At 42.8% G+C, this 12,762-nt stretch overlaps 1 protein-coding gene across 1 annotated transcript in view; it reads left to right on the plus strand.

The window, feature by feature from the left end:
- Positions 1–11,983, plus strand: part of LOC110495059 (voltage-dependent T-type calcium channel subunit alpha-1I) — a 99,646-nt gene extending 87,663 nt beyond the window's left edge. Inside the window, exon 31 of the mRNA XM_036948343.1 lies at positions 6,585–11,983. Coding sequence (XP_036804238.1) covers positions 6,585–7,247 — 663 coding nt within the window. The 3' untranslated portion in view covers positions 7,248–11,983. The remainder of the gene's footprint in view (positions 1–6,584) is intronic.
- The last annotated feature ends 779 nt before the right edge of the window (positions 11,984–12,762 follow it).

Raw genomic sequence — 12,762 nt, forward strand, 5'->3', positions numbered from 1 at the left:
TATTAAATAAAAAGTGTTGACAGTGCTGAGTAAGAACTTAAACATGAACTCACTCATAAAAACAGCAGCTCTTTGCTGTATTCGTGGACAGTCTCTCTCTAGTCCTGGTTTTAAAAGTTTTGAAATCTCACAACTTTCCTGTAGCTTTCTTTTACGCCTGCCTCATCATTGCAGAAACGGTAATCTGAGCCATCCGATTGGCCGGTGGTAGGCCTATAGCGCAGTTGATTTGCTCTCACCAGGCAGTTTGTACCTTTAGTCACATGAAATGGTTAAAAAATGTTGTGCAGTGCAGCTCCCCAATTGGTAGTTACACTCTTGTCCCATCGCTGAAACTCCTGTACTGAGGTGAAGGTCTAGAGCCATACGTCCTCCAAAACACAACCCTGCCAAGCCGCAATGCTTCTTGACACACTCACTTAACTCGCACCAATGTGTCAGAGGAAGCACTGGCGTCCAAGGTCAGCTTGCAGGCGCCCTGCCCGCCACAAGGAGTCGCTAGGGCGCAATGGGACAAGGACATCCCTGCAGTCCAAACCCGGACAACGCTGTGCCAATCGTGCGTCACCCGGTCACAGCCGGTGACCGAACCTGGGTCTGTAGTCAAATCAAATCAAATCAAATCAAATCAAATTTTATTTGTCACATACACATGGTTAGCAGATGTTAATGCGAGTGTAGCGAAATGCTTGTGCTTCTAGTTCCGACAATGCAGTAATAACAAGTAATCTAACTAACAATTCCAAAACTACTGTCTTGTACACAGTGTAAGGGGATAAAGAATATGTACATAAGGATATATGAATGAGTGATGGTACAGAGCAGCATAGGCAAGATACAGTAGATGGTATCGGGTACAGTATGTACAATGAGATGAGTATGTAAACAAAGTGGCATAGTATAGTATAAAGTGGCTAGTGATACATGTATTACATAAGGATACCGTCGATGATATAGAGTACAGTATATACGTATGCGTATGAGATGAATAATGTAGGGTAAGTAACATTTATATAAGGTAGCATTGTTTAAAGTGGCTAGTGATATATTTACATCATTTCCCATCAATTCCCATTATTAAAGTGGCTGGAGTTGAGTCAGTGTCAGTGTGTTGGCAGCAGCCACTCAGTGTTAGTGGTGGCTGTTTAACAGTCTGATGGCCTTGAGATAGAAGCTGTTTTTCAGTCTCTCGGTCCCAGCTTTGATGCACCTGTACTGACCTCGCCTTCTGGATGATAGCGGGGTGAACAGGCAGTGACTCGGGTGGTTGATGTCCTTGATGATCTTTATGGCCTTCCTGTGACATCGGGTGGTGTAGGTGTCCTGGAGGGCAGGTAGTTTGCCCCCGGTGATGCGTTGTGCAGACCTCACTACCCTCTGGAGAGCCTTACGGTTGAGGGCGGTGCAGTTGCCATACCAGGCGGTGATACAGCCCGCCAGGATGCTCTCGATTGTGCATCTGTAGAAGTTTGTGAGTGCTTTTGGTGACAAGCCGAATTTCTTCAGCCTCCTGAGGTTGAAGAGGCGCTGCTGCGCCTTCTTCACGATGCTGTCTGTGTGAGTGGACCAATTCAGTTTGTCTGTGATGTGTATGCCGAGGAACTTAAAACTTGCTACCCTCTCCACTACTGTTCCATCGATGTGGATAGGGGGGTGTTCCCTCTGCTGTTTCCTGAAGTCCACAATCATCTCCTTAGTTTTGTTGACGTTGAGTGTGAGGTTGTTTTCCTGACACCACACTCCGAGGGCCCTCACCTCCTCCCTGTAGGCCGTCTCATCGTTGTTGGTAATCAAGCCTACCACTGTTGTGTCGTCCGCAAACTTGATGATTGAGTTGGAGGCGTGCGTGGCCACGCAGTCGTGGGTGAACAGGGAGTACAGGAGAGGGCTCAGAACGCAACCTTGTGGGGCCCCAGTGTTGAGGATCAGCGGGGAGGAGATGTTGTTGCCTACCCTCACCACCTGGGGGCGGCCCGTCAGGAAGTCCAGTACCCAGTTGCACAGGGCGGGGTCGAGACCCAGGGTCTCGAGCTTGATGACGAGCTTGGAGGGTACTATGGTGTTGAATGCCGAGCTGTAGTCGATGAACAGCATTCTCACATAGGTATTCCTCTTGTCCAGATGGGTTAGGGCAGTGTGCAGTGTGGTTGAGATTGCATCGTCTGTGGACCTATTTGGGCGGTAAGCAAATTGGAGTGGGTCTAGGGTGTCAGGTAGGGTGGAGGTGATATGGTCCTTGACTAGTCTCTCAAAGCACTTCATGATGACGGATGTGAGTGCTACGGGGCGGTAGTCATTTAGCTCAGTTACCTTAGCTTTCTTGGGAACAGGAACAATGGTGGCCCTCTTGAAGCATGTGGGAACAGCAGACTGGTATAGGGATTGATTGAATATGTCCGTAAACACACCGGCCAGCTGGTCTGCGCATGCTCTGAGGGCGCGGCTGGGGATGCCATCTGGGCCTGCAGCCTTGCGAGGGTTAACACGTTTAAATGTCTTACTCACCTCGGCTGCAGTGAAGGAGAGACCGCATGTTTTCGTTGCAGGCCGTGTCAGTGGCACTGTATTGTCCTCAAAGCGGGCAAAAAAGTTATTTAGTCTGCCTGGGAGCAAGACATCCTGGTCCGTGACTGGGCTGGGTTTCTTCCTGTAGTCCGTGATTGACTGTAGACCCTGCCACATGCCTCTTGTGTCTGAGCCGTTGAATTGAGATTCTACTTTGTCTCTGTACTGGCGCTTAGCTTGTTTGATAGCCTTGCGGAGGGAATAGCTGCACTGTTTGTATTCGGTCATGTTACCAGACACCTTGCCCTGATTAAAAGCAGTGGTTCGCGCTTTCAGTTTCACACGAATGCTGCCATCAATCCACGGTTTCTGGTTAGGGAATGTTTTAATCGTTGCTATGGGAACGACATCTTCAACGCACGTTCTAATGAACTCGCACACCGAATCAGCGTATTCGTCAATGTTGTTATCTGACGCAATACGAAACATCTCACAGTCCACGTGATGGAAGCAGTCTTGGAGTGTGGAGTCAGCTTGGTCGGACCAGCGTTGGACAGACCTCAGCGTGGGTGCCTCTTGTTTTAGTTTCTGTCTGTAGGCAGGGATCAACAAAATGGAGTCGTGGTCAGCTTTTCCGAAAGGGGGGCGGGGCAGGGCCTTATATGCGTCGCGGAAGTTAGAGTAACAATGGTCCAAGGTCTTTCCTCCCCTGGTTGCGCAATCGATATGCTGATAAAATTTGGGGAGTCTTGTTTTCAGATTAGCCTTGTTAAAATCCCCAGCTACAATGAATGCAGCCTCCGGATAAATTGTTTCCAGTTTGCAGAGAGTTAAATAAAGTTCGTTCAGAGCCATCGATGTGTCTGCTTGGGGGGGGATATATACGGCTGTGATTATAATCGAAGAGAATTCTCTTGGTAGATAATGCGGTCTACATTTGATTGTGAGGAATTCTAAATCAGGTGAACAGAAGGATTTGAGTTCCTGTATGTTTCTTTCATCGCACCATGTCACGTTAGTCATAAGGCATACGCCCCCGCCCCTCTTTTTACCAGAAAGATGTTTTTTCCTGTCTGCGCGATGCGTGGAGAAACCTGTTGGCTGCACCGCTTCGGATTGCGTCTCTCCAGTAAGCCACGTTTCCGTGAAGCAAAGAACGTTACAGTCTCTGATGTCCCTCTTGCTACCCTAGTGATGCCTCAAGCATTGCGACGCAGTGCCTTAGACCGCTGGGCCACTCGGGAGACCCTATCGTTGGGTTTTTTACATAAATATTTGCCGATCAACTAGAAATGCCTTGGAGATCGACCGTATATTCAGGTGTGTGCTATCATATAGTGTCGTATATGGACTTCAGTGTAACAGCCATGGGTGTTATAATGGATTGACTTTATGGGGTGAAATACCAATCAGATTCAGTTGTTTTTCACTCGTTGGTAAGGGCTACACTCCACTAGAGTTAAGGTCCATGGGGATGCTTGCTATAAGAGATTACATTTACAATATACTGTAGCTTCTTTCATATTCTAAGAGGGGGAAGTATCCAGGTGATGCACAGCTGCCATTTTGTTCCAGAAAGCTCACTGTGGTTGAGACAGTTATTAAGGAATAAAACACAATACATGGGCATATCTGTAAGGAGTGAGTGCATCAAAGTTGAATTATACATCTTCTTATTCAGACCTTTATATCTTCCTATTCAGACCTTTATATCTTCCTATTCAGACCTTAATATCTTCCTATTCAGACCTTTATATCTTCCTATTCAGACCTTAATATCTTCCTATTCAGACCTTTATATCTTCCTATTCAGACCTTTATATCTTCCTATTCAGACCTTTATATCTTCCTATTCAGACCTTAATATCTTCCTATTCAGACCTTTATATCTTCCTATTCAGACCTTTATATCTTCCTATTCAGACCTTAATATCTTCCTATTCAGACCTTTATATCTTCCTATTCAGACCTTAATATCTTCCTATTCAGACCTTAATATCTTCCTATTCAGACCTTTATATCTTCCTATTCAGACCTTAATATCTTCCTATTCAGACCTTTATATCTTCCTATTCAGACCTTAATATCTTCCTATTCAGACCTTAATATCTTCCTATTCAGACCTTTATATCTTCCTATTCAGACCTTTATATCTTCCTATTCAGACCTTTATATCTTCCTATTCAGACCTTAATATCTTCCTATTCAGACCTTTATATCTTCCTATTCAGACCTTTATATCTTCCTATTCAGACCTTTATATCTTCCTGTTCAGACCTTTATATCTTCCTATTCAGACCTTAATATCTTCCTATTCAGACCTTTATATCTTCCTATTCAGACCTTTATATCTTCCTATTCAGACCTTTATATCTTCCTATTCAGACCTTTATATCTTCCTATTCAGACCTTTATATCTTCCTATTCAGACCTTAATATCTTCCTATTCAGACCTTAATATCTTCCTATTCAGACCTTTATATCTTCCTATTCAGACCTTAATATCTTCCTATTCAGACCTTTATATCTTCCTATTCAGACCTTTATATCTTCCTATTCAGACCTTTATATCTTCCTATTCAGACCTTTATATCTTCCTATTCAGACCTTTATATCTTCCTATTCAGACCTTTATATCTTCCTATTCAGACCTTTATATCTTCCTATTCAGACCTTAATATCTTCCTATTCAGACCTTAATATCTTCCTATTCAGACCTTTATATCTTCCTATTCAGACCTTTATATCTTCCTATTCAGACCTTTATATCTTCCTATTCAGACCTTAATATCTTCCTATTCAGACCTTAATATCTTCCTATTCAGACCTTTATATCTTCCTATTCAGACCTTTATATCTTCCTATTCAGACCTTTATATCTTCCTATTCAGACCTTTATATCTTCCTATTCAGACCTTTATATCTTCCTATTCAGACCTTTATATCTTCCTATTCAGACCTTTATATCTTCCTATTCAGACCTTTATATCTTCCTATTCAGACCTTAATATCTTCCTATTCAGACCTTAATATCTTCCTATTCAGAACTTTATATCTTCCTATTCAGACCTTTATATCTTCCTATTCAGACCTTTATATCTTCCTATTCAGACCTTTATATCTTCCTATTCAGACCTTAATATCTTCCTATTCAGACCTTAATATCTTCCTATTCAGACCTTTATATCTTCCTATTCAGACCTTTATATCTTCCTATTCAGACCTTTATATCTTCCTATTCAGACCTTAATATCTTCCTATTCAGACCTTTATATCTTCCTATTCAGACCTTTATATCTTCCTATTCAGACCTTAATATCTTCCTATTCAGACCTTTATATCTTCCTGTTCAGACCTTTATATCTTCCTATTCAGACCTTAATATCTTCCTATTCAGACCTTTATATCTTCCTATTCAGACCTTAATATCTTCCTATTCAGACCTTTATATCTTCCTATTCAGACCTTTATATCTTCCTATTCAGACCTTAATATCTTCCTATTCAGACCTTTATATCTTCCTGTTCAGACCTTTATATCTTCCTATTCAGACCTTAATATCTTCCTATTCAGACCTTTATATCTTCCCATTTAGACTTTAGTGCACAGTATTTTTTATTTAAATGGTATTCTACGGTGCTAAGTGTGCATTTTCAGTTCATGGCACACAAAAACAAGCAATATTCTTCTTCTACTTCAGAGGTAACCATGGCAACAGCATGTAACTGACCTTTTCTGTATCAATTTGTTTTGTTTATGTCATTTCCAGAGTGCTTTGTGAGATTCTGTTCCAGTACATTTCTGCAGCACTACACTAATTAGCGAGGTCATCCCTTCTCTACTTGACTCTCTGTTTTCTTGGTTCTTGTGCTTAAATACTTCATCCCGCTCTCATTCACTTTTTTCTCTCTCTTTCTGTCTTACTGTCTATCTCTCTGTTTCTTTCACTTCTCTCTCTCTTACTGTCTCTCTCTCTCTGTCTCTGTCTCTCTCTCTCTCTCTCTCTCTCTCCTTACTGCTCTCTCTTCTTTCCCCCCTTGCTATCCCTCCACCCCGCAATCCCCTCTATCCTTCCTCAGCACCCGTCCCACAGTGACTCGTCCCTGGCCACAGGCAGCTCCGAGGGAAGCCTCCAGACCACCCTGGAGGAAGGTCTCAGCTTTAGCGTCTCCCCCCCTCGAGGAGACCTGGGACTCTCCCTGGCCCTGCCTCTCCTCTGCCCTCTCCCCCTCCCTCACCTCGACGAAACACGACAAACCCTCAGATCGCTGGGTCACCCCTCAATGAGAGGCCGCAGTACAGCATTCAACCTCCAAGCCACTAGAGGGCACCAGAGGAGCCAGAGCAGCTGTGGCAGCAGCACCAGTCCCGGGTGCCCAAGGCAAGACTCTATGGACCCTTCAGATGACGATTGTGGGATAGGGATGGGAGGCGAAGGATCCAGTCAGGCTTTTAACAGCGAACGTTTATCAGAGACACTTAGTAGTTTGTCTCTGACGTCACTGCTGTCACCTAGCTCCCTGGCACCCCCTCTGGTGAAAAAATGTAATAGCACTGGGAGTTTGGACCAGGCAAATCTTTCTGTCAGGAGTAAAGATGGACAACAGTACTATGAGATAGATGCTCATGGGTACCTCACCAACCCTTGGACTGAGAAGAGGGGTGGACAGGAAGGGGAGATGGGGTTTGGAGTTAAAGGTACAAGCCAGATGATGGATTCCGGCTCGAGGAAAAACAGATGAAACTTTATCTATCGGTCGGAACTTTTTTTTCTCCTCCAGAGGTGTTTGATTGATATCTGTTCAATGAACTCGTCTCCTCCTTCTTTCGCTCTCTCTCTTTCATCAGTGAGATGTCCATGTTCTCTTCTTTCCATGACGATTGGGTGAAAATTGAAGCTGAGTGATTGGTATACATTTTGTGGAGGATTACAATGACTTCTGGGTAATGGAGTTTAATTAAGGCATCTCATTTTCTGAGACATGTGGATATTCTTTGAGAGGACTACAGCAATGACAGGACCCTTGAAAAACATGCTAATTCTGGGCTTGCATGGAGTATAGTCGCCCTCATCCATACACCCAAAGAAAAGCAAAAAAAGTAACAAAATGTGAATTTCGTGTGAGCATTGTCGGAACATTGATGAAACTCGAAAAGAAAACGATTGACTAACAGGGCTAGCTTAGCTTAGCGGCTAATGCTAATGCTCCTGTGATTGACAACAGGGCTAGCATAGCCCAGTGGCTAATGGTAGTCTAATGGTTTTGTCCTCTTGAAAAAAGACAATGCTCATTATTAAGATAAGCAGATTGTAGAGTCCTTTCGATGAGACTTTGTACAAAGTTGTTGTTTTTTATTCACATCTATAAGGTAGCATTGATTACCAACTTTTTCTTTTAGCTTAACATTTGATAGGTGAAAAAAAATCAAGGTTGCATATTTGATGGGTTTTCTAGTTATAAAACATATTGGATCTGTATGAATGCAGATGTGTCCCTCTGTGTGTGTTAGGATGAGATATAAAGGCTAATCTAGAAATACTAGAATTAGCAAAAGGGCACCTTTTGAATGGAAAATAAATCAATATGTGAGAGCTATAGTGAAGAGACGTGGGGAGTGAATGAGAACATATGCCGTACCATAGAGGAATAGACAATGTTCTCATGAATCACCCATGAACCAAGGGCTTCAGAGAAGATGCTCTCCTGTCCCTACTGGATAGATGCACCATATCCAATGAGAGATCGAGATCGGACGCCATCTTGGTTGGTGAAACACAAAGTAAAACAAAGTCCCGGTCAGTTTCACAAAATGGAGTTCTTGTCTCTTGTCCCCCCCTTGTTGACATTTGTGCAGCGTTGTGTATCGACGTTTTGAAGGAAAATTGTATACCTCAGGTGGATTACAGAAAACACTGAAGTGGATCTATAAAATATTTTTTTCAACGCTCACACTCAGATGGTCACATAAATACACAAGCGCACCCACACCACAACCACAAAGATGTCAAAGATGTCCGCTTACCTGCAGTATGTTTTGGTTTTTCTTGAAGACAGGAAGAGATCAGAGAGGAACAAATCTCTCACTCGATCGCTCGTCGTCCAGCTTATCCTCCTTTCATTCTTTCTCATTATCCGTTAGAATTAAAGGGGCACTCCACTATTTTCTAAGCTCATATTCAATATCTCCATGTGGACACCGGCATGTTGCAGGAAGGACAGTAGGAATATCAGGTTAAATAAGTAGCGAAGTGCCACTTTAAAATACCCAGTTGGAAAAGCCAGTTTATTTAACATATTATTATGAGATATGCAATATTTGAAGCATACAGATATATATGACACAGGTATAGGTAGGCGATAGGCAAGAGGGTTCAAATATATCGCTATTATGTATTACAGTAAAATGTCAATAGGCTCCAATGAGATTCAAAGGTCATTCAATTATGATGTGTTAGAATGTCTGTGTATTCCAAGATGGTAGGATCAGGATCTTTTGTTCTTGTCTTTTCCCCCGCCCCCTAAGTTGCATGTTGTTATTCTTTTGTGAAATGTCAGCTTAGAGTCATAAAAGTGGATTAGCTTCTCAACCTCGGCGGATTCTTGATTCTTTAACATGGTGACTCGTCTTATTTACAGGACGCGTCATCATTCATTTGAATGTCGGACCCTTTTCATCTTCCCATGTTAACCGTTGACCCTTTTCATCTTCCCATGTTAACCGTTGACCCTTTTCATCTTCCCATGTTAACCGTTGACCCTTTTCATCTTCCCATGTTAACCGTTGACCCTTTTCATCTTCCCATGTTAACCGTTGACCCTTTTCATCTTCCCATGTTAACCGTTGACCCTTTTCATCTTCCCATGTTAACCTTTGACCCTTTTCATCTTCCCATGTTAACCTTTGACCCTTTTCATCTTCCCATGTTAACCGTTGACCCTTTTCATCTTCCCATGTTAACCCTTTGACCCTTTTCATCTTCCCATGTTAACCCGTTGACCCTTTTCATCTTCTCATATTAACCTTTGACCCTTTTCATCTTCTCATGTTAACCTTTGAACCTTTTCATCTTCTCATATTAACCTTTGACCCTTTTCATCTTCCCATGTTAACCCGTTGACCCTTTTCATCTTCTCATATTAACCTTTGACCCTTTTCATCTTCCCATGTTAACCTTTGACCCTTTTCATCTTCTCATATTAACCTTTGACCCTTTTCATCTTCCCATGTTAACCGTTGACCCTTTTCATCTTCTCATATTAACCTTTGACCCTTTTCATCTTCCCATGTTAACCTTTGACCCTTTTCATCTTCTCATATTAACCGTTGACCCTTTTCATCTTCCCATGTTAACCGTTGACCCTTTTCTTGAGGCACCCAAAGTCTCATTCTCTCCCAAGTGTTCATTGATTACGTTACTGATTGGTCGTAGTAGCAGCTGTGTGGGAACCCTAGCAGTTGATAGCTCCGTTTCGATGCATAATTCCTAGTGATGACTTATTGAACGGTAGACTCTTTCACATGGGATGTTGTCTGTTTTGATTGTAAGGACGAAGTGCAGGTTTGTTAGTGCTGCCTACACGTGTATGTCATTTTGAGAGTAGATTTGTAAGGATAGAATATCACAATTAGAAAAGAACACAAACCCAACCTGTGTATTAATGCATATTCATCCGTGTCAATGTTGAAACTCTAAATCTGGTGTTCTTCTTCTCTCTCGCTAAACATAACGGGCTCCAAACTACTCCAACTATTCAAATAGCCTTCTTCATTTACCTTGGGCATTCCTCTTGGTTGTTCTAGCTCAATAAACAGATAGACCAAGTCAGAGACATGAGCTAAAAGATAATCAAATCAAATAGAAGCTTCAGTGTCTCTTAGGACCCTGATGTGTGTGTGTGTGGAAACAAGGATAATATCTTTGACAAATATTTGAAATGAGAAACCGTGGGTTTGGCACTTGTAGTTGGCTTCAGATTTAATCACTTGGTCCACACAAATATAAATGTCATTTCGGTTACTTAAAAAAAACAGCAGATTTTTCTTTGCCCGGTTTTTAAAGCCCCTTAACGTTCCATGATGCTAACACCATGTTAAAATACAAACTTCACGAGACTACATCTGTTCAAACATATTTTGTTCACAGATATTTCAAAAGATTTGAGGCCAGAAGAGATGTTTGTTTACTACAAAAGGCTGCTATTCAACCAACCGGGTGTTTAGTAAGCCTTTGATACAGTATCTGAAATGAACACATCTCTTATCTCATCACGTCAGATTAGATGCTGTTCAGTCTCACAGAGATATATCAGATGGCAGTTTATCTTCTCTTTTCATTTTTCCCCCTCTTTTCTTTGTTTTTCATGTCCTGCTGTCTTCAGAGCCGTGTCTCACTGTTTAGTGTCTTAAATGATGAACCGTAGCATCACAGTCTTCCTCACACAGCTTCCAACACTAGAGAGTGTTTGACATCTACAAGTATCAAAGAGAAGCGTATGACTCTTAGCAGCAGGTGTGTTTGTCTACTTGAATGAGTGTGTGTGTTTGTGAATGCTCGTCCCTCTGCCCGAAATAGGACCTACTACACCATTGTAGGAAATGGCTGCAATTGAAGAAAAAAATTGATGTATGAAAGTCATTGATCCTAGTCACAATCTTTCCTGTGGGTTTCTTGGTATTCAGCAGCAACATGCACATTATCAGCTAGCCTAGCCAAGCCTTCATTCAAACACTATTAAGTGTTAACAACACTAGCTTTCTGTGACTGGGTCTCGTCCTCTAAGTTTGAAAGGGTTTTTAACATCAATCTATGGTAGCTTTGCAAGTGGCCCTCTATTCCCTATAATACCCTGAGGTTAAAAGTAGTGCACTATATTGGGAAAAGGGGGCTATTTGGGACAAGTCTGTAACACTTGTACACCTGGGGCTTTACCTCCCTTGGAGAGAACCAGACTGATCGAAAAGCACACGCACGCACACACACGCACGCACGCATGCACATGGACACGCACACGCACACACACACATACAGACACACACACACACAGCTTGATACGCTGGTACACCTGCGGCTCCCTCCTCCCCCCTGGAGAGAACCTGTCTGATCAAAAGACTGCTTACGTGAACAGGCATTTAACCACTAACACTAACACACAGCTGTCCACAGCAATCTACAAGCCCTTGATGTACTGTACTCACATTCTATTGAATTAGATGAAGACAGAGAGACAGAGAGAGAAGCACAAAGGTTACTAGGTGTGTTTGATCAGACTAACACAAGAGAAGGAAGAATAGGAATGAATAGGGATGAATGAGAGTGAAAGGATGGTGATAGGTGTGTAGTGTGTATACACACACACACACACACACACCTTCGCTGGCATGGCCCCAGCCTTAGCTTGTTAGATGTTGGCCAGCTGTGGAGAGGGTTGATGTTGAATTCTGTTCTGGGTGCATACGGACATCTGGGATACATGGAGGGAGGGAGCAAGGGAGGGAGGGAGGGAGCAAGGGAGGAGGGAGGTAGCGAGCAAGCGAGCGAGAGAGGGATGTGGAAGGGAGGGAGGGATGGTCCTTTGAAGTTATCACCCTCAGGATACACAGGTTCTCTCTTCTCTCACATCTCAGAACAGTTGATGTAATGGAATAGATATGCATTTTAACACTGTTCAAAGTGCCATCACCTCAGAGTAAAGAGAGGGATGGAGAGAAAGAGAGAGGGGGGGGGGGGGGGGGGCAGTGCATGTGATGTGTGAATTCATGCTGTCATTGCTGTGTGTGTCACTCAGTTATAGGACCCTTCGGTAGCAACGCAGCATGTGGAGGTGTCTATTCACCTGCCATTTGAACACAGGCAGTGACAAGACCACCCGTGGGGTCCTAATGTGTCAACAGTAATTAAGCATCGTTCAAGTCAACGTCCCCATCTCCCTACACTGTTAGTGCTGCGGCTAACGCTAATCTGTAAACTAGCGTGTCTTGATTGATTTAGCTTGACAGGTAGCTTAGAGGTCATGTGATCTTCGTCTGACTGACAGATTGAGCCGTCACATTGACTTAATTGAACACTAATTAAGATGGTAGACGCCTGTTACAGACTACACCTGTCCCATTGGTTATAATGGATGGAGTTCAGACAACTTTACACCGTGTGATACAATAGGCTGATTGGTCTTCTCAAACCAATGGGAATGTATCACTGATTTCCAAAAACACTTGCAAATATTCCAGTTTGCACCTTTACGTGATTGTCTTCAT

The sequence above is a fragment of the Oncorhynchus mykiss genome, chromosome 17 (genome assembly GCF_013265735.2).
Source record: "Oncorhynchus mykiss isolate Arlee chromosome 17, USDA_OmykA_1.1, whole genome shotgun sequence".
NCBI lineage: Eukaryota > Metazoa > Chordata > Actinopteri > Salmoniformes > Salmonidae > Oncorhynchus > Oncorhynchus mykiss.